This window comes from Recurvomyces mirabilis (assembly GCF_035927965.1).
Source record: "Recurvomyces mirabilis strain CCFEE 5264 chromosome Unknown scaffold_10, whole genome shotgun sequence".
Classification (NCBI taxonomy): Eukaryota; Fungi; Ascomycota; class Dothideomycetes; order Mycosphaerellales; family Teratosphaeriaceae; genus Recurvomyces; species Recurvomyces mirabilis.
The window spans coordinates 715111-740919 of NW_027041944.1; the positions used below are offsets into that span (position 1 = coordinate 715111).

The 25809-nt window shown below is 52.6% G+C and overlaps 13 protein-coding genes across 13 annotated transcripts; 7 read left to right on the plus strand and 6 right to left on the minus strand.

Annotated features, from left to right (window-relative positions):
- Positions 1–558: 558 nt before the first annotated feature.
- LTS14_004669 (uncharacterized protein) lies at positions 559–1512 on the plus strand (the record flags this gene model as incomplete). The annotated part of the gene is made up of 1 exon (XM_064837370.1): positions 559–1512. One exon carries the CDS (start codon positions 559–561, stop codon positions 1510–1512), a length of 954 nt encoding a protein of 317 aa, XP_064695329.1.
- A 664-nt stretch (positions 1513–2176) lies between these two features.
- Positions 2177–3460, plus strand: LTS14_004670 (uncharacterized protein; the record flags this gene model as incomplete). The annotated part of the gene is made up of 1 exon (XM_064837371.1): positions 2177–3460. One exon carries the CDS (start codon positions 2177–2179, stop codon positions 3458–3460), a length of 1284 nt encoding a protein of 427 aa, XP_064695330.1.
- Positions 3461–5254: 1794 nt separating this feature from the next.
- LTS14_004671 (uncharacterized protein) lies at positions 5255–6163 on the plus strand (the record flags this gene model as incomplete). Its single annotated transcript, XM_064837372.1, has 3 exons — positions 5255–5576; positions 5632–6083; positions 6137–6163. 3 exons carry the CDS (start codon positions 5255–5257, stop codon positions 6161–6163), a joined length of 801 nt encoding a protein of 266 aa, XP_064695331.1.
- Positions 6164–7054: 891 nt separating this feature from the next.
- On the minus strand, positions 7055–8005 carry LTS14_004672 (uncharacterized protein; the record flags this gene model as incomplete). The annotated part of the gene is made up of 1 exon (XM_064837373.1): positions 7055–8005. One exon carries the CDS (start codon positions 8003–8005, stop codon positions 7055–7057), a length of 951 nt encoding a protein of 316 aa, XP_064695332.1.
- Positions 8006–9330: 1325 nt separating this feature from the next.
- On the plus strand, positions 9331–10503 carry LTS14_004673 (uncharacterized protein; the record flags this gene model as incomplete). Its single annotated transcript, XM_064837374.1, has 2 exons — positions 9331–9907; positions 9929–10503. 2 exons carry the CDS (start codon positions 9331–9333, stop codon positions 10501–10503), a joined length of 1152 nt encoding a protein of 383 aa, XP_064695333.1.
- Positions 10504–10667: 164 nt separating this feature from the next.
- On the minus strand, positions 10668–11081 carry LTS14_004674 (uncharacterized protein; the record flags this gene model as incomplete). Its single annotated transcript, XM_064837375.1, has 2 exons — positions 10668–10908; positions 10954–11081. The coding sequence occupies 2 exons, from the start codon at positions 11079–11081 to the stop codon at positions 10668–10670; spliced, it is 369 nt and encodes a 122-aa protein (XP_064695334.1).
- A 294-nt stretch (positions 11082–11375) lies between these two features.
- Positions 11376–12388, plus strand: LTS14_004675 (uncharacterized protein; the record flags this gene model as incomplete). The annotated part of the gene is made up of 4 exons (XM_064837376.1): positions 11376–11718; positions 11771–11930; positions 11991–12200; positions 12274–12388. The coding sequence occupies 4 exons, from the start codon at positions 11376–11378 to the stop codon at positions 12386–12388; spliced, it is 828 nt and encodes a 275-aa protein (XP_064695335.1).
- Positions 12389–13228: 840 nt separating this feature from the next.
- LTS14_004676 (uncharacterized protein) lies at positions 13229–15589 on the minus strand (the record flags this gene model as incomplete). Its single annotated transcript, XM_064837377.1, has 2 exons — positions 13229–15350; positions 15447–15589. The coding sequence occupies 2 exons, from the start codon at positions 15587–15589 to the stop codon at positions 13229–13231; spliced, it is 2265 nt and encodes a 754-aa protein (XP_064695336.1).
- Positions 15590–16017: 428 nt separating this feature from the next.
- On the plus strand, positions 16018–16415 carry LTS14_004677 (uncharacterized protein; the record flags this gene model as incomplete). The annotated part of the gene is made up of 3 exons (XM_064837378.1): positions 16018–16153; positions 16206–16285; positions 16335–16415. 3 exons carry the CDS (start codon positions 16018–16020, stop codon positions 16413–16415), a joined length of 297 nt encoding a protein of 98 aa, XP_064695337.1.
- Positions 16416–16476: 61 nt separating this feature from the next.
- LTS14_004678 (uncharacterized protein) lies at positions 16477–17866 on the plus strand (the record flags this gene model as incomplete). Its single annotated transcript, XM_064837379.1, has 2 exons — positions 16477–17353; positions 17412–17866. 2 exons carry the CDS (start codon positions 16477–16479, stop codon positions 17864–17866), a joined length of 1332 nt encoding a protein of 443 aa, XP_064695338.1.
- Positions 17867–18142: 276 nt separating this feature from the next.
- LTS14_004679 (uncharacterized protein) lies at positions 18143–20830 on the minus strand (the record flags this gene model as incomplete). Its single annotated transcript, XM_064837380.1, has 6 exons — positions 18143–18548; positions 18598–18676; positions 18732–19427; positions 19485–20154; positions 20208–20360; positions 20411–20830. The coding sequence occupies 6 exons, from the start codon at positions 20828–20830 to the stop codon at positions 18143–18145; spliced, it is 2424 nt and encodes an 807-aa protein (XP_064695339.1).
- A 1074-nt stretch (positions 20831–21904) lies between these two features.
- LTS14_004680 (uncharacterized protein) lies at positions 21905–23105 on the minus strand (the record flags this gene model as incomplete). The annotated part of the gene is made up of 3 exons (XM_064837381.1): positions 21905–22313; positions 22384–22678; positions 22745–23105. The coding sequence occupies 3 exons, from the start codon at positions 23103–23105 to the stop codon at positions 21905–21907; spliced, it is 1065 nt and encodes a 354-aa protein (XP_064695340.1).
- A 704-nt stretch (positions 23106–23809) lies between these two features.
- LTS14_004681 (uncharacterized protein) lies at positions 23810–25795 on the minus strand (the record flags this gene model as incomplete). Its single annotated transcript, XM_064837382.1, has 1 exon — positions 23810–25795. The coding sequence occupies one exon, from the start codon at positions 25793–25795 to the stop codon at positions 23810–23812; it is 1986 nt and encodes a 661-aa protein (XP_064695341.1).
- Between the last annotated feature and the right edge of the window lie 14 nt (positions 25796–25809).

Consider the following 25809-nt stretch of genomic DNA (forward strand, 5'->3'; position numbering starts at 1 on the left):
AAAAGTCAAAGCGTGATGCATGCTCGGCGTCTCAGACTCATCTGGATCCTCAGAGTGCATCTCCACACAAAGTCCCGCCAGGCGGCGCATGTCGTTCTCTTGGTCGGCCAAGCCAATGGCCGGGCTATCATGCCGTGCGCGACGACATACTGCTCAGCCTGGCCTGGCCCGGCCCGATACGCGACGGACTACTTGCCGAACTGCAGTAGCATCGCATCAGACCCTCGAGTTAGATTGATTAGCCTACTAACTACGCCACAGCAAATCTCGTTCGAGCACCCAACATACCAACATACTAATACACGCTTCTTTTGAAACAATATGCTATGCCGGATAATGTTGCCCAGAGCTGAGCGGTCTGAGCCGCTCAGTCACCCGACTTGCCAGAGAGCGCTTTGTAGCCCATGGTGTCTCCGGATGATTCCTACAACGCCTCCTTCCACAATCCCAGATGTATAGGACTGAAGCTATCTCACTACCACCAGTCTAGTTTTGTTGTTCCCTTTACTACCTTGGGCATAGTCTTTTGTCGCAAATCGCACTTGCTTGTCTTCTGCAATGTACAAAGCTATCCTGCTCCTTTGGCTTACAGCTGCCCTTGGTGCATTCGCTCTCAAGGAAGCCGCACCATTCGAAGTGCTTTGGTACTACCAGGCGTACAAGATCGAGTGGAAATCAGTTGACTCGAGCAAAAGGCAAATAGCAGGGGGATGTACCCACAAATCAGGTGTCGATCTAGCCTTCGACGATGCAGCTGCGGCTGCTGGCGTGGCTGGGATCTGCACTATCGATGAATTCACGCAGTACCTTGGGGGCAAGACTTACAAAAACAAGTTCACCTCGGGGGAGGGCCTGGAACCAAATGACCAGAAGTTCCAAGCATATTTCATGAAACTACAAGACTCAGCCAAAAAGTTTGAATGGAGGGTGGTGATGCCACGCCTTTTGCCAAAGACCAATCCGTTGGTGACACTTTCTACTACTCCAGGTGAGCGGGACAAACCGCTTGCCCCGGTGATCGACCAGCTGAAGGCCTGGGTACAAGGATATAGAGATCTGGCTCCCAGTGACAGCGTTATACAAGGCTGGGTGGACAAGAGTATACCCTACCTCAAAGCAGCTACACAGTATCGCATACGGGACCAGCTTCAATTCACTCAGGCATATTGCGCAGAACTTAATCCCGGCACCACGAACCTCTGGACTACGAACCCCGATTACTACATTACTGAGGCAATTCTCTTGGAAGATGGCACAGAAACTGGAGACGCCTCTACAAAGTACGACTTGCAGAAGGCCTCGTTGGACCCGACCGCAAAAGCCTTTTCTGTGGACGACTACAACAATGCTATGAAAGCAGCACGCAATGGCCAAGCATATACTCATGGCTCAACCACGGTGGGATCAGGCCCCGACGATACTAGAACGGTCGTTCACCTTGCAATGATCGAATCATTTGGCGCAAGTGTAACCGATATGAGTGGTCCGCCTCCTTCGCTTTGCAATACCTGATCATGCACGGTTAGAGCCATTATGGCTGGTTAGGATCTACTTCAGCGGACGGACTGACCTTACGAGATCAGCAGGATTGGAAGATTCAAATGTTTTCTGTACTGGCGGCGCCTTTGTGTCAGAGAGGTTATGCGGGAGAATAGCTGTAAGTCAGCTAAGCAGCTACCAAAACTACCAAAGACAAAAAAGACAGTTCAGACTACTCATCTCACTCTCTTGTTGCATCTGAGGGCTTGTAGTGCATTGCGGGCATTCAAAGAAAGATGGAGAAGCATGTAGCAATCGCAATACACTAGAGTCGTGTAGGCTGACTCGTTTTGTCGAGTGTGGCACATATGAGTTGTGGTTGAAGATCCGCGACCGTCCGAAATTCTTTGTGAATTAGCTCCGTGTGTTTGAGAGCAAGCGAGTTCGGCTTAGACAAGGTCAAGCCACATATCGCAGGAGCACAAAGTTCACGAGCTCATGCACTGAGGGAGGCGAGCTTTTCGCGTGATCAACTTTTGCGACGTCACAATTCTGCCTGAATGTGGAGTCTCGGGACTAGTCAATATAAATGCTGCTATTGTATACCAATGTATTTCACTTCACTTGTGCTGTTCCGCTTGAGAACTCCCACTTTTCGATACTTTCTGCGATACGACGGGGATTGCTGCGCGCCAGGATGGAATCCGCTTCTTGCCCCCTCGAGAGACTGCCTAGCGAGATTTTGACCATGCTTTTCCGCAACCTGGACAGCATTTTCGATCTGCAGAATATCATGCTAGCTTCACCGCACGTTTGGCGACACCTCGAAAACGACCGGCAGGTTTCATCGATCCTGGACGAGCTACTGCAAAAGGACTCCATTCACCGCCAACTCGCTTTCGCCGTACGCACTGTCGCATACCTCCGCCACCAATCGCCACAATTGATAGGTCAACTGAACGATCTTGGACTTGACGTATTTGAACCAGGGTTCAATCGACCGATATCCAATCTACCCGCCGAAGAAGAGCTGTTCGACACACTGCCTGAGAGCATGGAGCCTGTGGAAGTCCGGAGTCTGCTCACAACTTCAGGCGCAATCCATGCTACAGCTTCGCGTTGCATCAACTGCTATCTCAGTCACTTCCATGCATTACGGCCGGTGCGATCCAGAGACGGCGTCAAGTTCGACGTACGTAATGATAGTTGGGACGATCTTCCGACTGGTCCACGATTTCTAGTCCCTTATACTGGTGCTCCACTCTGGACTGAGTTTCAACAACTCCTCAAAGCTTTCTGGATGCTTCAGTTCGCAAATTTGTTCTTCCTCCACCACAAACACCGCAGTTTCGACATCCCAGAGGATTGCCGGGACATGGAGATTGACGATATGAAGCCGATTGATCTATTTGGATTTGAGAGACAAGGCAGACAGGAGTATCACAGTCGAAACCGTCCTAGAGACTATCTCTTTCACATGATGCAGCTCTTCATTACGGCGGAGGAGTATTTGGCGGACGTCAAACGAGGAGCTGACAAGCATCCTGATTCAGAATTGTTGTCCTGTGAGCAAGGAGTGGGAGACGCTCAAATGTGGCCCGATGTTTCCGAGACGATGGAACATTTCGTCCGACTTTTCAAGGACATTCGGTCGCTCGAGAATGGAGACGGCTTCTCCCCCTGGAGGCGACTCGGGTTCGCAATTTGGGACATTGCAAGACTTCGCAAGGCTGGTTTAGTCCACCATCCTGAAAGAGACCGCGACGTCGACCGTGTGCGATGGCTAAGCGTCATCCGAGAAGACGAATTTCCCAGAGTACAAAATCATCGACAGCAGAAGAAGGAAGGATATGTTTATTATCCAGAAGACTCAGACGAGTCTTCCAAGTCGCGACCCTACGGTAATTCAGTCTACTGGCTACATGACAATCCAAGGAGGTCACTTGCGCTCGAGTTCGACAAACAGGCTCATGATACATAGAGCATGTGTCTCGGAGCATCTGGAAAAAGGCGTCCAGAATCGATCGAAGGGAAGTTGTGTCCAGATGCCATGTGACAGTACCCGCACAAGGTGTGAAAGAAGAATACAAGCCAACCGTCGGAGTGCTCGCTGCATCGTCATGAGCATCGAGGGGCACCCCTTCGACCCGTCCGTTGACAAGATCGATTCGCCATTCACAGTTATACCCTCTCGACTTTATGACATGACCAGACTGAGCGCGGCAAAAAAACTGTCGAAACGACAGCGCCAAGGCTGGCGAGCATTAAGGTATACCTGAGCGTACGTAGCGGTCCTCCTGTATGTAGATAGCGGCTATTCTGGCCTCATCGACGGTCTCCATATTCTGTCTAACCCGTTATGAAATTCTTGGCGATACCCAGTAGCGCTAGCTGTATGCAGGTCCCACGCTAGCGGTTGGTATTGTGAGTTGTTGCGTTCGAAGACAAGCTATTTTGTTCGAATGAATTTGCACCCGCCACGACGTTTGACGCACGGCACGAGCAAGGAATATAGATCTTGAAAGGAAAGAGAGCCTGCTCCAAAATTTTGAGGAGCGCCAGACATAGTGTGGCACATATCTACCTTGACGGGGCTAAGGAACCGTAATTACGTATCGTCGTGGTTCCGCCGACATGATGCAGGCTCTCGTTGCATGGCAGTCAAGGCGCAAGCTATAGACGGAAGACTGGCCAAGACCATAGCAGGCTCACCCACCAAGTATCAAGAGTGCTATCACTTCGCGCTGTCCCTTTGGCCATTCCGCCATCTTGGAGGTATCGCGCGCCTTTGCAGATCAGTATGTCGCGAGTTTGGGAAGTACTCTCCAGCCATCAAGGTAGTGGTGTCGAAGCAGAAGTCGATCTGCGCCAATGCTGGCGACTATTTCGCTTCTTTTCCATGGTGAAATACACGCGCTTCGTCCGGCGGCAAAGGTGCTACACGAAGAGGCAGAAGAGGTCGTCATCAACAGGCTGACACGTGGTAATGGATTAGAGATCTGAGGTCGCGAGTTGATTGTTCATCAGCCGACGAAAGGGGATCATCTCCGAACCTTGTGGATGGAATCAGATCACGCCGAGCACGTCAAATGACATTATTTGGGGGCGAGGGTGCAAACGTTCGCGTCGTCTTCTGTCCTTGGAATCGTCTGTGCATCGCACAGTTTGAGAGGCGAGTATAGATGAAACATCACTTCATCTCGCCAATGCTTCGCCCACACGTTGCCGTGTGCTTCAGCTGTTTGGAGACCCCGAATTCGTTTCACACATAATCGTCGAGCGCTCCAGCCATGCTTTCGTCCGCACAGTCTAGTATTATCACCTCTGCAGGACTCAGCACGACGGAAAGTTCAGCTCAAGCAACATAGAAGAAAAGTCTTGAAGATTGGCCAACAGGAGTCACGATTCTGCGAGGTCATAACCTCACACTCTTTTCCAAGAGCTACGCTGTTGAGTGCGAAGTGCTTGCCTGAGCTTGAACGGCTTTGGCTACCCTCTGTTTGAAACGACCAATGAGCGGACTTCAGGTACCGAGACCCGCTCGTTGTATATGTGAGAATTACACACGATAGACGTCTCATCACTTCAAGCCTTCCGCCGACCGTCCGGATGACAATTCAGTATAAGATGGTGAGATAGCCTATCCAGATCATCTCCTCTCAGCCTAAGCATTCCCATTCATTCTTTTGCCCAGCGCAGAAAAGTCTCTCGTTCATACATTTCCATATACACTTACACATTCATTCTTCCGTCGAACCTCACAGATCACATCAAGATGCCTTCCTTCCTCAAGTCTATGCTGCTGGCCGGCGTCGCTGCGACTAGCGTCATGGCCCAAGATGCCATCAACTACGTCCAAAACTACAACGGCAATGCTGCAGCATTCTCTTACCAAGAGTCTGCTGGTACCTACACTGCCAAGTGGTCCGGCAACACCGACTTTGTTGTCGGTCTTGGTTGGTCGACTGGTGCGGCCCGCAACATCCAGTACTCTGCCACCTACAGCGCTTCCGGCTCTGGCTCTTACCTCGCTGTGTACGGCTGGGTGAACTCCCCCCAAGCTGAGTACTACATCGTCGAGTCTTACGGTTCCTACAGTATGTACCTCATTGCACAACATAGCCGGACACATCACTGACACTCTCAACCCAGACCCCTGCTCTGGTCAACAGAACCTTGGTACGATCTCCTCCGATGGGGGCTCGTACACCTTCTGCACAGACACCCGCACCAATCAGCCCTCGATCACCGGTACCAGCACCTTCACCCAGTACTGGTCCGTCCGCCAGACCCAGCGCACCAGCGGAACCATCACCGTAGGCACGCACTGGAACACCTGGAAGCAGCACGGCTTCGGCTCGAGCTACAACTTCCAGGTCATGGCTGTTGAAGCCTTCTCCGGCTCCGGGTCCGCCTCCGTCAAGGTCGCTGCCGTTGCCGCCGGCGCTGCTTCTTCTGCCGTCTCCTCTGCCCCTGTTGCTTCGTCCACTGCTATCAAGGCCACTTCCACCAAGGCTAGCTCCGTGGCACCTACCACAGTCGCCCCCACCAGCGCTCACCAGACCACTACCGCGCCGACTGCCTCGGTCAGCATCCCAGCTGGCGTAAGTACATCATCAAGACCGATTCTAGAGCATTTACTGACCAGAGCCTGCAGTGCACCGTCAAGTACTTCACCGCATAGATGATATTACATGATCGTCTTTCGGCAGCAGAGTCATGAAGAATGGAAAGATCGTGCGGAGGCTACGGAGAATGCTTATCTTCTTGTAGTTCTGGTAACCACTTGCACACTTCATCTGTGTCAAAACGAAATCGTGTTTACCTGTCGTGATGGCCCTGCCGTATGAGGATCCAAGAGAGAGTGATCCTGGCATCCGTGAAGTCGCTCGCGACTCATTGCATTTGACAAGGGCTGCAACTCAAGGTGCGCATACCGATGCGCGGCCTCCCCCGATGGCCATGGATCGTCCCTTATCCTTCTCTCGATTCTGTGCTCTAATGACAAATCCCAGTGACAGTTGAAACATCAGTAGCATTTTCATTCTGTTCGCCAGATTAGCCCTTGTCCTTACAACTCCTAGGCCCGGTCCACCTCGCCCATAGTAACCGCCGCAAAAGATGGCCATTGACATCGTTAAAGAGCGACAGTTTCTTGCGCTGCGCCGCTTTGTGATGCGAGGGGTTCACTACAATGGGCAGAGTGCAGTCACAAGAGCAAAAGCAGCTTTCTCCACATCACGCTGTTGCTCGTACCACGGTGTTGCCAGCAACAATGCTCGAGCGATCAATGACGAAGAGTCCTCCAGTACGCAAGGCGTGAGCTGAAATATGGAGTCCGCGCACTTCTTGGCGAGAATCATCTTAGGCATTTGATCTATGACAGTTGAATCCCCAGATATAGGGTGATGAAGGGTAATGTCTTGCGCAATGCATTGGTGCTTGTCGCTTTAGGCAGCTCAGATGATAGACTCAGCCATCAACGCGCTATGACTAGGCTTAGTTTGCTAGGAATCGTAATTCTCGATCAACGGTAGAGGTGCACAAGTTCTGACGAGCAATCCGCTACATCGAACTACAAGGTATATGTCTCCAACTCATCCTGCGTCCACTGCCATAGCTTCTCCGCTAGCTCGTCATTCGTTGCTTCTCCACTCGGCGTCGTCTTCACCCCAACAGGTTCGTAGTACTGCCCACTTTGCACCTCACGCTTGCCATCTCCCAATGGTGCAGTCGCAGCCCATTGCTGGTTCGAAGCACAGTCTTCGGCAGAAACCATCCGACCGATATTCGTTGCATACACGAACATACGCTGGAACAAGCTGAGGGAGGTAACCAGTCCAGTCGCCGAGACACCTGGATGTATCGATACGGACGTGATGCTTGGATAATGCTTCGTGTACACCCGAGCATAAAGAAGGTTGGCGAGCTTCGATTGTCCATATCTCATCCATTCGCCGAGCACTGGGGAGAGATCCTTGCAAGGGGTCTTGAGTTTGTCAAACACGATCCCGTTCTTGATATAGTCGGCAGCGCCCTTGTATCCCAATGATGTGTTCCAGACGAGACGGACATCTGCACCACTCTCTGCTGTCGCCTCAAGCATTGGAGTGAGAAGCTTCACCAGCAGGGCGTGACCCATGTGGTTTGTACCGAACTGAATCTCGTAGCCGTCTGATGTGAGGCCAGGTGGCAATGCCATGACTCCAGCGTTGAGCATCACGATATTCAGTCGATCGACCTTGGACAGGAAATCACGGGCAGCCTTCTGAACACTTTTCAGTGATGCTAGGTCGCATGGGACAAAGGTGATATGAGCTTCGGGGTACTTTTTCTGGACTTCCTCGACAAGTTTTTCTGCAGACGGTTGAGATCGACCCGTGAAATAAATGTGAGCCGGCTGCTTGCTTGCAAATGACAGGACAGTCTCTCGTCCAAGACCTGCGGTCCCACCAGTCACGAGGATGACTTTGCCAATCAGACTTGGGACATCGGTAGCTGCGCTGAAGTCGGAATTGGGCGCCATGTTGCCTCTTTTAAATCTATACGACAATGGTACGCACTTGGGTTGGTGATGTTGATTATGCAACTCCAGTGGTCACCGGGAGGGAGGGTCGTCTTATAGCAGGCTCATTGCGCCCCATATCACTCGGCACATCGTCTTCGACTTTAAGACACACTCTTAAGTTTTCACGAGGGCTGAAAGACCGTCTAGTAGCCGTATACGAAATGGAAAGAATGTTGTACAGTCGATCGGTTGAACCATGCTCCGACTTTCATGATCATGTCAGATGCGGCCGTCTCGTCCGCACAGAGATCGGATGGCCACGGCTTCTTCCGCTTGCTTTCGTGACCAAGATTCGATCCGCATCCACTTTCTTCACCTACCGTTGGTACTTCACCACACGACGACTATCCTCTTTTCTCTCGCACCTGCCTGCTTTCCCAAAAGATTACCGCCCAGCAGTCGAGATGCTTTCGTTGTTGAACAACGACACGATAGCGTTGTGGCTCGAAGCACCCCTCAAGGTCAGATTACACCCCACATTGTCCGAACCGAAAGGTTCCAGCTGCTCAGAATTGAACTCTGAAGGCCCGCTCGAATGGCCCGGATCAACCGCCAATAATGCCCTCCAAATCACCCTCATCCGCAACTCATTCCTAGGTTTTTCAATGAATGAGGACGACTTTGCGTGATCCATCTGCTGGTTGCATCGACTACACAGACCACCCAGGAGCTGACTCTCCCTGCCTCTCTTGCACTATTCACGATGATGACGTCTCGAGTCTCTGTCGTCTGGTGTCTCTCTGTCGATTCGCAATCCGCATGGCAATATCATTGCTTGTTTGTGGTACTAGTACGTGGAGGTCTCTCCAAAGCTTCTTGGCTAGATGGCCGTTGAGAACTTACCCAATTTACCTTCGACTTCTCGCAATAGTACCTGACGCCAAACCTACAATAGCGACTGGTATACAGTAGTCAGAGGCTTTATTCCGAATGCTTCGAGCAAGTTTGTACCCGGGCATCAAATTCCAAATGCGATCCTCTGTCGACATCGTCATATGTGATTACTTCACCGTTGATTACTATGCTGCGAGAGGCGCGGGAATATCATCATTAACAGCAGACTTCACTGTAAGACGCTCTGCGTGCTTCGTGCGCTTGTATTTCGCACTTCATATAAAGGCTGGTGTTATCCGCCTTTTCCATTCTCTTTGTCCACACCGAACGATCTCCTCTATCACCCAAGCATGTATTTCCCCTTGCTGCTATCCGCTACTCTCGCAGCTGCCCAGAGGCCGACTGCGGCATGGCCGCAATGGTAACATGGAGCACCACCTTCTGCAGCAATGCCGTCACTACCAGCGGTTTCAGCACTCGCTGCGCCTCTACCACCTAGCAGCTTCCAGCCAAGCTCGCAAGGCTTCACAAATTCGACACACAGTATATCGCGCGGAGGTGCAGCCATCTGTGTCTCCGGACAAGTCGAAGTTTCCGCGGGCACTAGCATGAACAGAGTCATCAACTACCAGCTGCCACAGAATCAGTATGAAGTCACGCAAACCTTTGTGTCCTACATCAGTCCCGACAATCCGTTCATGAACAACAGCCTGGGTGGGAATACACCAATCTCGGGTATCTACAATATTGGCGCTACACTGTGTCTGCCCCGTGATGGTAAGGTATCGAAGGGCGTCCAGCTCCTGACCCACGGCGTGGGCTTCGACCGCTATTACTGGGACTTTGTGCAGAACTACAGCTATGTAGATACTGCTGTTAACAATGGCTACGCCGTATTCTTCTACGACAGGCTTGGTGTTGGTGTATCGGAGAAAGCAGATCCACTCTCAGTCGTCCAGTCGTCATTGGAGGTTGAGATAGCGCATAGTCTCGGCTTACTGCTTCGAAATGGTACGATTGGCGGAAGTGCGTACACGAAGGTCATAGGCGTCGGCCATTCCTTCGGCAGTATCATTACACAAGCTCTCACCATGGAGTATCCCACCCTACTCGACGCAGCCATCCTGACGGGCTTTTCGGTAAGCAGCGCAGGACTTGCAGCATTCTTCGCAGGGCTGAACTGGGACCATGCGAATCAAAACGCCGCTCGGTTTGCAGGGTTGAACAATGGGCACATCGTCAGCGATACCGAGATAAGCAACCAGATTGGCTTCTACCACTATCCTGGCTTCGATCCTGCTATCTTGGCCAAGGCAGAGACTACAAAGGCCAGTGCGACTTTCGGTGAGATCTTCACAACTGGCGCAGCAGGTGGGAATGCTACGGCGTATACCAATCCAGTGGCTGTTGTCAATGGACTGGAGGATCTGCCGTTTTGTTATGGGAATTGCTCGTACCCTGTTGATCTCGCAGCACAGGTCAAGTCGCTATACCCAGCCGTATCGGCCGGTGCATTCAAGACGTATCTTGGGCAGGATGCTGGTCACGCTCTGAACCTCCATTACGCTGCTGCTGACGCATTTTCGTGGATCATGAGTTTCCTGAGCAGCAATGGACTGTGAGGGAATCAAGGTGTGAGGAGAAGAATTAAGTGGCAGGACTCAACGTGTAATACAATTTTTACGATCCATTGGCATAGTTGCGCGTCGCGAACGAAGTGTTTCCAATCATCTCCACTAAAATACTTTTATGCACGGCATAGCACGGAATACAACGGCATGGTCGATCATTTCTTTCTGTCGAACGCCTCGGCCTCCGAAGCCATGTGAGTGCCCCACAACGGCACTCCAGAAACGATCTGCTCCTCCACATCCTCTCCGCGCTTCTGAAAGAAAACGTCTATAAACTTTGACTTATTGACCGCAGAACCACTCATCGCTCTTCCGACCAGCGAAGAGCCTCGGTCATTGTCTTGAAGTCGCGATTTCTCCCGACCTGGCGTCGAGAATGTCACCTTTGTGGGACAGCTAAGGAAACCAATAAAATCTCAAGAGCGGAAATCATTTCTTTACCTTCCTATTCGGGACCCAGGCGTCTCTCCTTTGCGCTTCGCCACGCCGTAGTCTACCAGGATGTTTTGCTGCGGGATGATGCCGTTTCTTCCTCTTTCTCCACGAATGCGGAGCAAGACTGGGGACATTTTGTCTGGAGCGGCAGGCCGCCATCTTGTCTCTGTTCGGAGAGGGTGTGCTTTGGGTCGTGGACCGAGGCAGGTTTGTGCATGCAGGATGCACACGGATGGTCTCCACAGTTTGAGTGATGGCGGTCCGCGAAGGGTTGCGTAGTGTAGGTGACCCATGGCTTCGCAGGTCAAAAGGCGGCCGTGGTCGTCGATCTGTTTCTTTGCCGGCACGTGTCTTCTTCTCTCGAATCTTGTCAACCATCCCACCTCAGCTCTCATCAACCCGCTCCGGCATAGTCAATGACTGAAAGAATGGACCACAAGATTGGCACCGAAGCCCACCCAACCGTCTCGATGAACGAAGGATCTCCTCTCAGCCGCCAGCACACCGTCACCTTGAGTAACGAGCAGTATGAACGTCTCTTCTTTCAACCGGCGGCTCCACGTCGTGGTGATTTGGCCAAACGCTTCGGTAACCCATCGTTGTTGGGTCTCATTGCCTTTTTGATCCCATATACCTCGACCATCCTTACGCTCTGCCAATTCAGCGGCGCCGTTCCACCGTACACCCTTGTGGGTCTCAGTGGAGACTATTACTTCCTTGGTGCCATCGCTATGAATTTGGCTGGTTTGATGGAGTTTGTCCTAGGCAACAGTGAGTATATCAATGGTTGCACATTGATCGAGCCAAGATTGACCATGTCTAGCCTTCCCAATGGCCGTCTTCATCATATACGGCTGCCACTGGGGCAGTCTGGCATACACCCAGGACCCTATTCACCTTACCACGTCCGTCTTTACGACTGAGCTCGGTGGTGCTACCGGCGCTGCTTACCAGAGCTCGCAGGCATTTCACAACGTGACGATGTATGTCGAGATCATCGCAGACCACGAAGATGCTGCTTGACTATGCTGATAGATGTATAGGTGCATTGTCTCGTTCGTCCTTATGATCGGAACCCTCCGTGTCAACGCCTTTTTCGCCCTCACGTTCTTCGGCCTCGTGATGCTCTTCGCGTTCATCGCAGCAGCAGACTTTGCCGCGCCCTTGGCGGTCGACGCAGCCGGTTTGGCACACGTCGAGCACCTGTTGAAGTTCGCTGGAGGGTTCGGGTTCATCGGTCTCGTTTGTGGTTGGTGAGTACTGGACCTATTGAATTCCAGACTTCCTTCGTGATAGTTGTCAGGCTAACACATCTGTTCTTTCCAGGTACCTTGCAATCCTCGAAGTCTGCGAAGCCGTGGCAATACCATGCCCCCTCCCTGTTTTCGATCTGGGCCGATACGTCTTCCCACCGAAGTCCGATCCAACCAAGGAGGCATAGGCGATCTACGGCAGCCGCGGAAAAGTCGGCGAGGCACTATGCCTCTAGGACACCAGGTGCTCACTTCCAGGTATATGGCTTGTGTATGACCGGATTTGTTGTGCTATGGAGACCAAAGCATGTATTAGAACACAGAGCTTCGCAATTACGCATCGTTCAAGAAATTGTTTCTGAGCAGATAGATGTAACTTCCTAACAAAGAGGGCATTGTGAACATGTGTAGGGCGCGGGCAGTTCATTGTATTATGCTTAGTGAACATCCTCGGACCATGCCCCTCTAGCTAAGAGATTAGCCCCGGACTATGTTGTGCGACCATACGAGCGTACTTGACAAATTGATCACTCATCAGTATACTAATTTACAGGCCACCGAAGCTCACTACTCGCGATGCTTCCCTTCTGACCCCCGAGGGCTCAGCCTATAGTAGTCTGGCCCACTCCGCCTGCAATGCACCTTCGTCCGCATAACGCCGCCTTCACTTCCTCAAACGATACAAGGGATTGAGCAGGAGCCGACCTGCATCCTGTCTCGATGGCCTCCTTGTGTCCCGGTCTACGGCCCTCTTGTGCGAGTAACATGTCTTGGAATGCAGCAAGCAAGGCGTAGCTGTGGACTGCGTCGGATTCTTTGCTACGTCGTGAGATGGCCATATTCTTTAGATCTCGGTGTCTGATTGGTACTTCGTGCTGCCAAGAGCGCAATGCGTTCCGGTCCAAAGCTGTCTGATTCCGCAGAGTGTAAATGTTGAGCCGTAGTCGTTGCCATTCAGCCGCAGGCGTTCGCTGGAGAGCACTGGTATTATAGGAGGACATCGTAGTTCACGCTTTCTTGGTGACAATTCAAGCACCAAGTCCCAGATCCCAGTCGTCCATTCCCGAAAAGGTGTCCATCATAAAGTTACTGCCATCTGTAGGCAAGAAACCAGACCACCACTCCAGATCATTACCCACGTTACTAAGGCCCGCGTTCCCATTGACAGCAAAGTTCCCTATAGCATCGAGATCTGTCCACGAGAAGTCTCCCACCATCTCCGTCATAGCGGGAGATTCTTGCATAGTCACACTAGGGTTGGAGCCCGGTGTGCCACCTGCTACTCCACTGCCTGGTCTGTATGGGTTCGTGAGAGTGGCGGTGCTCTGATGGCGCTTATGTTCTCTCCGGTCTACTTTATCCCACAGCAGGCGTAGGAGCTGGGAGTACCTGCTGCCTGGATGCTGGGAGCCTGCGATGCCGGAGCGCTCGAGGCGAGTCACTGTTTCTTGAACCATTTGACGGACGGACTGTTCTTCGTCTGCTGAGAGCACGCCAGCGCATCGCGCTCGGTAGAGGAATACGGCGCTATAAACGCAGTAGAGATAGAAGCGTAATGGCATGTATCGTAGAGCTTTCTCTGGGTCGACGAAAGTGTTGCACATGCTTAGGAGACTTTTCGCAGCATCAAGGCCTTCGTAGATGAAGCGCGCATCTCCTACTGCGCCAACATTGTTGTAGAACACTCGTTGAACAGATGGGCCACGCTTCTTGCTTTGAGAATCACTGCTTTGCTCTTGTGTCGATGCTCGCTTGACTGTGGCGTGGAAGGCGAAGGCGTTTGTGTATAGTCTGAGATAGTCGTAGCTCATAAGGAGAGTGGCTTTGAGGTTTGGTGAGCATGTCAAAGTGCCCCAGACAGATTTCCAGCCATATATTGCTGAGCGGAAGTCGTCGATGTACTTGATGTAGCCGCCACTTAGATGGCTGCGCATACTGTTTCCAGGATTCGAGTAGAGCACATCATGAACGTTCGAGAACAGCAAGGTGAGCTCGAGTGTCGCTTGAAATATACTTGCGAAGTCTTCCTCTCCTTGTGCTTTTGCTTGAAGCATTGGGAAGTCTTCCTTCCTTAATGTAGTGAGTGGTCCAGGACCTCTTGACCAGAATGCCCGGCCGAGCCTAATGCTGATCTGTCGGTCGCTGATGTAGCAAGCAGTCCACACGAGACGTTTCCGCTGCCACTGCGGGTCTTTCACATCATCCCCTCGCACAGCGAACGAATATCTGTCGAGGCCAAGATAATAGCCAATGCGTAAGGCAGTACCCACATGCATCCACGCCTCACGATCTTCCTCGCCTCTACCAACATGACCGGCGTCACTACGTGATGTGTATGGTGTCCACTCTGCAAGCAATAGCAAGGCTTCCACAGTCTCCACATTGCCAGGTCCACCAGCCGCCAGTGCCGAGACGAGCGAACGCATATGCTCGGCACAGGAAGCGAAGATGTGCGGCTCATCGGTCAGATCTCGAGACGCGATGACCAAGATTGCAGTGAGAAGATGCTTCTCCTCGCGAGCTGTTTTGGGCAAGTTCGCGGGTATTAGTGTAGAAAGAGGCACAATCGGGAAGTACGGATGGTAATAATGCTTGTATCTCTCGAGAAGATGGAAAATCTTGGTCAAACTGAGCCGTCCGTTCCTGACCAGCGGGTATTCGAGGGTGTCGTGCGTAAAGGGTTGTCGATGGCTATGCCCCGAGTATGCTGCGTCTCCGTCGCTGGCGATCTGGGCTAGAATGCCAAGGGCATCACTAGGGTTCTGCAGCTCGTTGAAGTGGATGCCAGACCCGGTCGATGACTCTCGTGTTGCACCAGTGCCGGAGTACATAGCCACGGAATCTGGTCGGAGGGCTGGATCCAGGTACATAGATGTTCCAGGAGATGGGTTCATCGTAGGCATGAGTGGCATCATGGGAAAGGCTTGAGCGGCGTCCACGACCTCGTTGATGAAGGAGGCATCGCTGTTGCAGGCGTCGAGACGTGGTGTTTGGGAAGGCCGTCGGTCAGTGATGTCGACTTCTGAAGAGCTCTCGACCGGTCGTTTGCGTTCTCGTCTCCCGCCACGATTGCTAGAGCCGATTACACACTCCAGACCAGTGCTTTTGCATCTTGCGCATGGTGTAGTCACGACACCATCGACAACCGGTCTGAGAGAGCGTCAGTATGTCTCGTGCATGTACATTTTATATGCCTCCTTTGGGTTGCCGTCGCGTGGTCGGCATCTGACGAAGCTCAGCACTCACAGATTACAGGCAGATTTGCGCTTGCGACATGTTAGACAGGCGCGACTTGTACGCTTCTCCTTTTTGTCATCGTTCCTATTATGGTCGTCGTCGTCGTCGGCATCAACAGTAAGCTGCTCGACTTTCGGCTCAGGCGAAGTCATATTGGACTGGGCATTGTTCTTGCGACGAACATCCAGGCCGATGCAGCGGCGTTTGAGGATCTGCCGGCGTCCAACAACGCCAAGGCTTTGTGGTTCTCCCGAGGAGCCGAAGGCACCAGTCACCCCTACGCTCCTCTTCCCTCACCAACGCCCATCTCCGCTCGAGCATAGAAGCCTGGGTGGCGAACCCGTCAAGTCACTGTATAGTCTGTTATCAGACAGCAGCGCCATGATGGCCAATCGAGCCAAGATTGATCTGCACCAGCGAGGCATGGCTGCCTCCACAAAAGGATCGTGCATTGGCCCCAAGACCGGTGAAGCAATGTTGCATAAAGCCAGATGGCAACACATATATCGAGCAGGTTCGCAGACTCTCATATTACCGTCTCCATCATTTCCAAGTTCACACTCCGCACTGCACTGCTACCATGCCACCAAAGGGTAGCAAGAGGAAGGCAGCAGCACAAAGCGGCGCTGCCAACACCAAGCAGCCTAAGCAGGATGGACAGAAAGCTGTCTCGAAGGATATCTACATAGCTCTCGATGAGGGTTTCCATGGCGGTGGTGGGTCTGTAGCACAGTTCGTTTGTGATTGTGTGCTCACAACGTGCGACAGGGAAGGTTCATGTTGCTGACGACGGCACAATCTTCGATGCTTCGTTGAACCAAAGCCAAGTGGCCAAGAACAACAATAAGGTATCAATGTGCCGATGAATTGGTTGGCTGCTTGTGCTCATGTTTGCAGTTCTATCGTCTGCAGTTGCTGGAAGACAAGAAGACTTATCATGTTCACACGCGTTGGGGCCGTGTCGGCGAGTTTGGGTAAATCTCCACGCACATGAACACCTTCATGACATACTAACGGATGACCTAGTCAAGTCAAGACCATGGACTTTGATAATTTCGAGGACGCCATGACAGAATTCCAGAAGAAGTTCAAGGACAAGTCCGGCCTTGCATGGGACGATCGCGACCAGGAGCCAAAGAAAGGCAAGTATGCCTGGTTGCAGATGGACTATACTGGAGGAGACGACGAGACTGGAGAGGATGTGAAGAAAGAAGTGGACGACGAGGACTCGAAAGACCAAGTCGAAAGCAAGCTTCCCAGGCAGACTCAACGCTTGATGGAGCTCATTTTCAACGAGAACCATTTTAACAGTGTCTTGGAGAACATCGGATACAACCAGGAAAAGCTTCCGCTCGGGAAACTTGGCAAGAGCACTATTCAGCGTGGTTTCGAGCAGTTGCACGAGCTGTCCAGTCTGATTCGCCACCCTTCCTTGGCACAAAACAAGTTCGGGACTTCGCAACAGGAAGCGCTCGAAGACTATACGAATCGCTACTACAGCACTATACCTCACGTCTTCGGCCGTAACAGACCACCAATCATCGACAACAACGATATCCTCACTCGCGAAGTCGCTATGCTTGACACTCTCACGGACATGGAGGTGGCCAACAGCATAATGAAATCCGACAGTCGCCACAAAGACGCAGACTCCGTCGCTAAGATCGATCAGCGTTTCGGGCAACTGAAGCTCTCGGAGTGCGAACCACTGGAACAGAAGTCCGCAGAGTACCAATCCCTCAAGAATTACCTCATCAACACTGCCGGCAAAACCCATAATATCCGATATAGACTGCAAGACATCTTCCGTATTCAACGCGAGGGCGAGAGCGAAAGGTTTGAGAAGTCAAAGTACTCGAGTATCAAGGACAAGAATCGACGGCTGCTCTGGCACGGCTCTCGTACGACCAACTATGGTGAGTACAGTCCACATCCATATCTGTCACCGTCATCGGCCGTACTGACATGCTGTAGGTGGTATCCTCAGCCAGGGCCTCCGAATCGCTCCACCAGAAGCACCAGTCAATGGCTACGCCTTCGGCAAAGGCGTCTACCTAGCCGACATCTCCACCAAAAGCGCCAACTACTGCGTCTCCAGCAGCAGCGGCAACACCGGCCTACTTCTACTCTGCGAAGCCGAGCTCGGAAACCCTATGTACGAGCTCTTGTCCGGCCAAAGCAGTGCACAAGAGGACTCGGCGAAGGCCGGTTCTATCGCTACATATGGTATCGGTCGCACGACGCCGCAGGGGTGGGTCGATGCGGGAGATGTTATAAGTGAGGAGTTGAGAGGTACCATGGTGCCGGATCCGGAGAAGGAGCCTGGCGATCAGACGAATCATCCGAATGCTTATTTGCAGTATAATGAGTATATCTGCTATGATGTGGCGCAGATAAGGCTGAGATATTTGATCAGGTTTCAGCTGTAAGACGGCTTGTATGGGATAGGTTGCGAGCAGTGCAGTACGCAGACAGAGCACATCTTCATCGAAAGGGTATTCGACCTATCCGAACCCACGGTCCAGCGCTGCTTGTGTTAAATACCGAAGTGAGGGCACCTCACACGCTGCAGCACCCTGTCCATCGCATCAGGCACTCTGGGGTGACTGGGAACATGAGATCGATCTTCCTTAGAGCGGTATTGAGATGTCTATCTATGTACAGGCGTGCATCTCACATTGCGTCATGTCGTCAGGTCCTCCACCTCAGATCGTCAATGAGCTTGTGAGCTGGATATCAAGCACGCTCTTGCCGACATAAATCTGGTAGGTGCCCTTCTGCAGCACCCAACCCTGCGAAGTCCAGGTCGAGAGATCGCGTCTGCCGAGCTCGAACGTGAAGGTACACGATTCGCCTGCTTTCAGCGTCTCCTTACCGAAGCCACGGAGGACCTTTTGAGGACCACCTGGAATGCCAACATAGAGCTGTGCTACTTCGGCAGCTTCAACGCTGCCAGTATTTGTCACAGAGATAGTGACAGTAGCTACAGTGTCCCAGAGGGAGGCCAGGCCCCCTTCGGCCAGGGTGCTGTTGGGAGCGAGGTATGCTAGGCTTGCGTTGCTGGCAGTGGAGACCTTGATATCGGAGTAGCTGAAGGTGGTGTAGGTGAGGCTGTGAGGATGTTAGCATTGATCAGAATGTACATGTGTGATGCACATACCCATAACCGAACTCGAATCGAGGTGTGATGTTCTGAGCGATGAAGTGCTTGTAGTCAATGTACACGCCCTCGGTGTAGTCTAAAACAGGATTAGTCATTGCGATCCATCTGGCATGGCTGGTGTATGCACGTACTGTCTTGAGTGTAGTAATCGACGCCCACAGGCACAATGGGGTCCTCCAAATTACCATAGTCTGTAGCCTTGGCTGCAACAGTGTAAGGTAGACGGCCAGAGGGCGACTGGTTGCCGTACATGACCTCGATGAGAGCTCTCCCGCTGTCCTGGCCGGGAAGATGGGCGTACATGATGGCCGTGACGTTGGGGTTGTGGACGAAGTTCTCGACGAGACGAAGACCGGCGGAGTGGATCACGACGATGGTGCTATTGCACTGCGAAGCGACGTAGTTCACCAAGTCATCGGAAGCCTGATCAGCCAGATCCGCTCTGTCCCAACCTTCGGAGGACTGAGCATTGATGAAGACGATGCAGTGCTCGCTAGCGGGGTTGATCTTGCCGGTCAGGTTGAAGTCCGCGAAGTTCCACTCCAGTAGTGTTCGATCCTGATATGCTTGACGCTGGAAAGCATCAAACGGCGCATCGATATAAGCTGGTGTAGTTGCGCCCGATCCACCTCCAGTCAGCACAGTGCCGTTGAGCGCTATGCTAGGGCCTGAAGTGCCGGCAGGCTCAGAGCTCAGGAAAGTGGCGAACAGGAAGGTGTCGTTGAACACAGTGCCGTCCGAGTATACCTGAGTATTATCGAGACCGAAGCCCCATTTGGTGCCAGAGTTGGGAGTGTTGCGAGTGGAAGCTACGGCATCGTAGCCGACTGTGAAAACATATATTGATTAGCCAAAGGTCTGGATTCGAGATGGACTCAACTTACAAAGAGACAAGAGTTTCGGCTTGCTGAGCGGCAGTGTATTCGCAACATTCTTGACCAAGACATGGCCTTCGATAGCACCTTGAAGGTTCGTCGGCTCAGATGCTGGGTCACGGGCGTCGATGAATGTGTGCGGTGCGTTGAGACTCGCTGGCAGACCAAAGCCGGGATTGCTGAAAGCGGGGCTATTGACTTCTTCGAGGCGGTACCATGTAGACACGATGCGCACAGCGATGTCATCAAGTCGGCTCTGGTCAAGAGTGCCGTTTGTGACTGCCTTGCTGAGATTGCCGTTCTGCCAGTATGCGCTGCTGGGCATTGCCATGTCCAATCCAGCGTCTGCTGAGGCAACCCCGGAGTGTTGTGCGCCCCAGTCAGAAACTACGAAACCCTGAAAGCCTAGCTCGCCTTTCAGGAGACCGTTCTGGCTGTAGGAGTTCTGGCATCCATATGAGTTGTTGTATCTGTTGTACGAGCACATGACCGAACCAGCTCCAGCCCGGATGGCGTCCTGGAATGGCCATATATACAACTCATGCTCGGTTCTCGGATCGATATTCGACGATAGAGATTGATTGTGTGCAGTAGGAATCAGAATTGGTGGATTGCGGTTTGTCTCCTGCTCGTTACCAATGAAATGCTTGACGCATGACATCACATTCTTCTCGAGACCCTACTGTTGATGAGCATTCGAATGACTTTCGGAGAAGTAGCGCGATGACTTACGAGCACAGTTTCGTAGGCAAGCTTCCCCGCCAGGTATGGGTCGTTCGAAAATCCCTCCCAGTTGCGTCCGCCCTTGGCGAGCTTACCGAGTGGACCAACAACAGGCCCAAGAGCGACACTGACGCCCTTGTTCTTGAACTCAGCGCCCATGTACTAGCGATCGATCAGAGCTGGGACATGTGACGTCAAACTGCATATCTTACAAGTGCTCGATCGTGTGCCAGATCTCTGTTCCATGCAGCACCAACATGAATCGCACTCGGCCATCCATTGACACCGTCAGCAGCATGAACACCATTGCCAGAGTCTGCGAGACACAGTCCCGGGAAACCGAGTCTGGGGACACTGCCAGAAACACCAGAGCAGCCGGTCGTAGAAGCTTGACCATAAGTGATGTTATTCTTCTCGTAGTTGCTCATCTGCGACACCAGAGCCTTGGCTTTAGCATAGGCCGACGACCATTCGCCGAGGCCTGAGCTCTGGGGCGTTGGGTAGACTGGTGTTGATCTGCCATATGACCAGTAGCGCTCCAGGTTAGCGAGCGCAGCGGTCGAGATGTTCTGTCCGGAAGTGAACTCGATGAAAGCCAGGCCAACGGCCAGAAGTTGGGTGGTGAACATCATCTTGGCCACAAGAATGCAGTCAAACCCGTGAATGAGTAGTAGATGCGGCTCTGCTCATACAGGATGGACATCCATATCTTTATACCACTCCGTCGCGCACCCAGGTCCGCGGCATTGGCAGTAGGAGAAAACTCCGTTGCCAGTGCCGTTGACATCTGCCATACCATGACGGAATGGCATGGCTCGTGGTCCCAGCCTTCAGTACCTGGCACTACTTGCTAGCGTTGGATCATGAGCGAATCGACCACGACCTAGTCCTCTTTATGCAAGTCAAGGCCGGTCCCCGCAGCAAAATAGAGCCGTCCCATGGCACAAGTGCCCAAAGATTGACCGGTGAACCACTTCTTCCCGTGGTTGCTTGAGTCGTGTAGACTGCCAAGAGTTAGGGCTTAGAGGCAGAGACCGAAGTATGTTGCAAGAGAGGACCTTTGTGCCGACGAAGATATCGGTACTTGATGGTCGACGTCTTGAGGAGCAGCGAGACAGTGGTGGGTGTGATTGCTACAGGAGATCATATGCCTGTAATCATCCTGCATCAACGGCAATGCCACGCTTGACGATCGATGTTTGATAAAGACTCGGAACGAGCGGTATTGATATTGCTCGGAACGAAGTCGCGCGAGCACCGAACCATCTCGGCACATGGACATCACACACGTGGAGACCCCGTGACCATGCTCCACGCATCCCACTTTCTCGTGGAGCCCGCCATGCACCGGACGCAGAAGACTAATTTAATACGGGATCTTGACTGCATCAGGCTTTCCTCCGCTTGCATCTCGTGATCACCGACGGACATGAAGACCCACGCCGCTACCGCTCGGATAGTAGCATGTCCACATTACTTCCTGGAGTCATAGCGTTGCCAAAGCAGCAGCAAGATTCGACCTTGACGTCTGGCACATCCTCCGCTGCTCAAGTGCACGACATGCTCAACGGCTCGGATTGGAGTCGGATTTCCCACAGACATGGCCTTCACGGTCGTCGTGGGTGAGTTTTGAGCCTCAATCTCGCATTCTACACCAAGAACCATCATTCGGGACGGCATGCGCTCCAGTACTCGATAGCGAGCATTTACGCTGAGGTCTCAAGTCTCGCTTCGATCTTCACCCTCCCAGTAGTCCTGACAAACTCGCCTTCAATATACTCCCACACCTTCGCAGGTACGCCATCCTCCCTCATCCTCGCCAAACACTCCTTCACCTTGTCTGTTGCCCAACTCTCACCATCAGGACCAGGCGTATAGACACCACTACCCACTGACTGATCCGTACCCTCACTAACATCCACGCCCTCACACAACGGCACGACTTGGACGTCGCTCTTCGCGCCTGCTTTCGAAGGATACCGTGCACTAGTAGCGTAGTAAAGATGTCTGTCCCCTGCTTCTTCGGGAGTGAGGTTATAGCCTAGCATCAGAGCGAGCCAGGAGAGGAATCTCAGCGTCCCGTTGATCAGGCCGGGCTCTCTGAAGATACCGGACCTGGCTCGATTTTCATCAACGCGATTCTCGACAAATGGTATCTTTACAGACGGTCACTCGGGTGACTTACTTCACGCTTCCTGGAGCTGTATGAATGAACCCCACTCCAGGATTCTGCTCGGCCAGTACTTCCATTGACAACGTCATCATACTCAACGCTTGATCCCTGAACTTGATCGGCTTGGACAACCCGTCCTTGAAATTTAGATCATCGATATCGACGGGTCCTTCTCTGCCTCCCAAGAAGACCGATATCACGCGGCGAAGTGCCGTCGCGCGATTGAGGAGAGGAAGGAGGTTGATGATGAAGCGGAAACGGGAGTAGATCACTAAGGCGATGGGCAGCATAAAACCTTCGGATGTTACTACAGCAGGTGTTGTGCAAGTCAGTAAGTAATCCATGCATGTTGGCAAGAGGCGAGTCGACGTACCAGTAGTATTGTAAGCCATCGCCTGGCTCACGAAAAGTAAGTTGATATACCCATCTGGCCCTTCTCGGTCCATAATCTCCTGACACACTTCATCCACATTCTGAACCAAGCTCAACTCTTTCTTCAGGAAAATATACTCGCCCCGTGGATTTAGCACCTGGCACTCCTTGACTATCCGGTCCGCGGCCTCCTGCGAACGTCCGATGAAGTAGATCCGTGGTTCTGCAACGTATTTGGCGAAGGACTTGAGCGTGTATTCTCCTAGTCCGCTCGTGCCGCCTGCAAAGACTGCTGTGAGGCGGCCGGGAATGAGGGTGGAGATTTGAGCGTTGGAGGATTGGACGGCATGGTAAGATACCATCTTGAGAAGCGTGTGGATTGACGAGCAATGCGGCAGCTCAATCACAGCACGAGATAGAGAGGAAAGACCGACGACGTTTTGTTATTTTGTATGTGCATACGCTGGGAAGACAGTACTCAATATACCTCTTTTCTTCCACGACTGGATCGATCAATCGAAACGGGTATGATCATTGCCAACGGTGTTACGAGTGACGCCCAAGCTAAAGACCGATAGAGCCGTTATGTGCGATACTCATGTTATGGTTGTCAGCCCATCATCATGCACGGATGGATGTAACATTGCATGTTAGAGTTGAACATCGTCAAGAATACAGTTCGAAGGCAGGGAAGAGATACGAAAGCGGGTTTAGCGTCATGCAAAGTATACGAGTGAAGGGAAAGCTCGGGATTGTTGTCGTGGATGGAGCCAATGGTGTTGTTACGGATGTATATCCGGCTGTGTGTCTGGCAGAATGTACGTGCTCTTCACTGAACGAATGAACTGCGCCTCTGATTCGACCAATCTCGTGGATTCGTGGTGGATCTGCCGGTCGATGCTCATGGCCATTGTCGGCCGATGCGCCTTTTACGCGAATGAATAAACGACTTTCAGATCATTATTGGCGTCATGCCGACCACCTTCTCAACAAACGGTATAATGTTGACGATGGATGAATGGGACGGTGTATCAAGCGCTGCAGGTATCTGTAGTACATTCTGCTACTATCTCTGAGCCTTACTAGGCGTACTACTCCCACTCCCCGTCCCACCACCAGACGGCGTCCCCTTCTTCATCAAACTAGCAAAGTACTCCTCCAACTTATCCACCTCCAACTTATCCATCGGCTGCGTCGAAGACCCATCCCTCCCCGACGTCGATCTCGCTGAAGACCTCTGGAGTGATCGAGGCGTGACGTCCGCAGCCCGGTCTTCTCGTCGTGGTTGCCGGGGAGTAATATTACGCCCAGACGAAGGACTAGCCGCGATTACAGGCGACTCCAAGCCTGAAGGCTGCGCAGGACGTTTAAGGCGTTCGATCGCCGCAGAGGCGGAGACGGCGTTGTAGTTCACTCCTCCGACGTTGAAGGAGACATCGCCTAGATTCTCCAGGGCGCCGCTTTGTTCGCCTCCAGAGGGGAGACCGGCCACGCGAGTCGTACTCGTGCTCGAACTATGAATTGCGCCCGCTGTCGTCGATACTCCAGACGATGAACCCGGATTGTTTTTCGCACGCTCGGTATCCTGTGCTTCGAGCTCGAGGAGATGGGTCCGCATTTCTGCTAGGAATTGTTGGGTTGGTTTTGTGGTTACTTGGATTTGAGGCGGTTTGGCCACTTTGTAGGCGTTCGGATTCAAGATTGTCTGTTCGAAAGTCGCGATCGTTGAGAGAGATTGCTTGGAGGGTGATGTGGGGCGAGAGGCTAGTTCAGAGTCTTCGTCGCCTACTTCTGAGGTGGCGTACACTTCTGCTTCTGGCTCGTGTCGTTCTGCACCGCCGTTTGCTTGGTACTCGGGCTGTGATGCTTGTTCAGGTGGGTCGTCTGGCTGAGTGGGATTTGGCTGTATGAGGACCGGGATACGCAAGTCTGTTGTCCATGCGTCTAGCACGGCTTCGGGGGAGAATGTTTCGGATAGCAGTCGGATCTTGCCAAGACTATCCCAGCCGCTAGGGACGACGATGGCCATGCGGTCGACGACATTATGTTTTGGTGCTAGATCGTCTCGATTGGCTGTGGTAGTGGTCTTGCTAGGGGCTGGTGAAAGTGGCGCCAGATCTAGAGCCATGCCGGTGAAGATGACCTTTTGCACGTCTGATAAAGTGGAGGCTGGTTGTTGTGGTGGCGTACTGCTAGATGTGTAGACCAGAGCAGCAGAGAGGGGTAGAACAGCAGTACGTAAGCATTGCGAAATGTAGTCGAAGCTTTCTTCCCGATAGCCATCCCGCTCCAGACTTTCTTGAGCTTCGACGTGTTGCACGACGATGGTGAGGGCTAGTTTGTGCTCCTTCACCACCTCCATCGGATCCTCGTCGGCAGTCTCCGGAGGCAAGAGCGATCGAGCTAGTAGTTGCAACCACTGCCTCATTAAGCTCAAGAACACCCATGGCTCTTTCCACGACAGTAAGAGACAGACTTCCGGTCTCGGCGGTCTCACCTCTCCCCTCCCCACTTCGTCACCAACATCATCCTCGACCCCATCTCCTCTTCCCTCACTTTTGATAGCAAGCAACCTCCGTAACGTCCCCTCATACACCCCATCCGGTTCAGGCAGAGTATGCACCTCCATCCTCACCGCCTCCTCCGCCTCCCCACCCAACAACATCCCTGCCGTCTGCTGCGGCGGACAATACAAAGTCACGTGGCCATATCCATAAGCATGACTGTTACTCAACTTCACCTCCCCTTTCGGTCTCTGAGGACGTTGATCTCGATCCCGATCCCGATTTCTGCTCAGTGGTGCGGGCGGTGGTGGGCGAGCCAGATTGCGGACGAAGGTTCGTTGGTCTGAGGGTGAGCCACCGCAGACGATCAGCTCACGGTGCTGGAGAGTCTGGGTGCGGCTTCGGGCTTGGGCTTCGCGGGTTTGGCGAAGGAGGTTCGACCAGATGTCGCTCCGTTTCTCTTTCTTTCTTCGGGTAGTGTTGTCGTCACGTGGTCGCGATGCTGGTATGGAGCGACCTGCGCTGTTGGGAAGGGCGAGGGTTGCCATCGTTCAGCAATGCT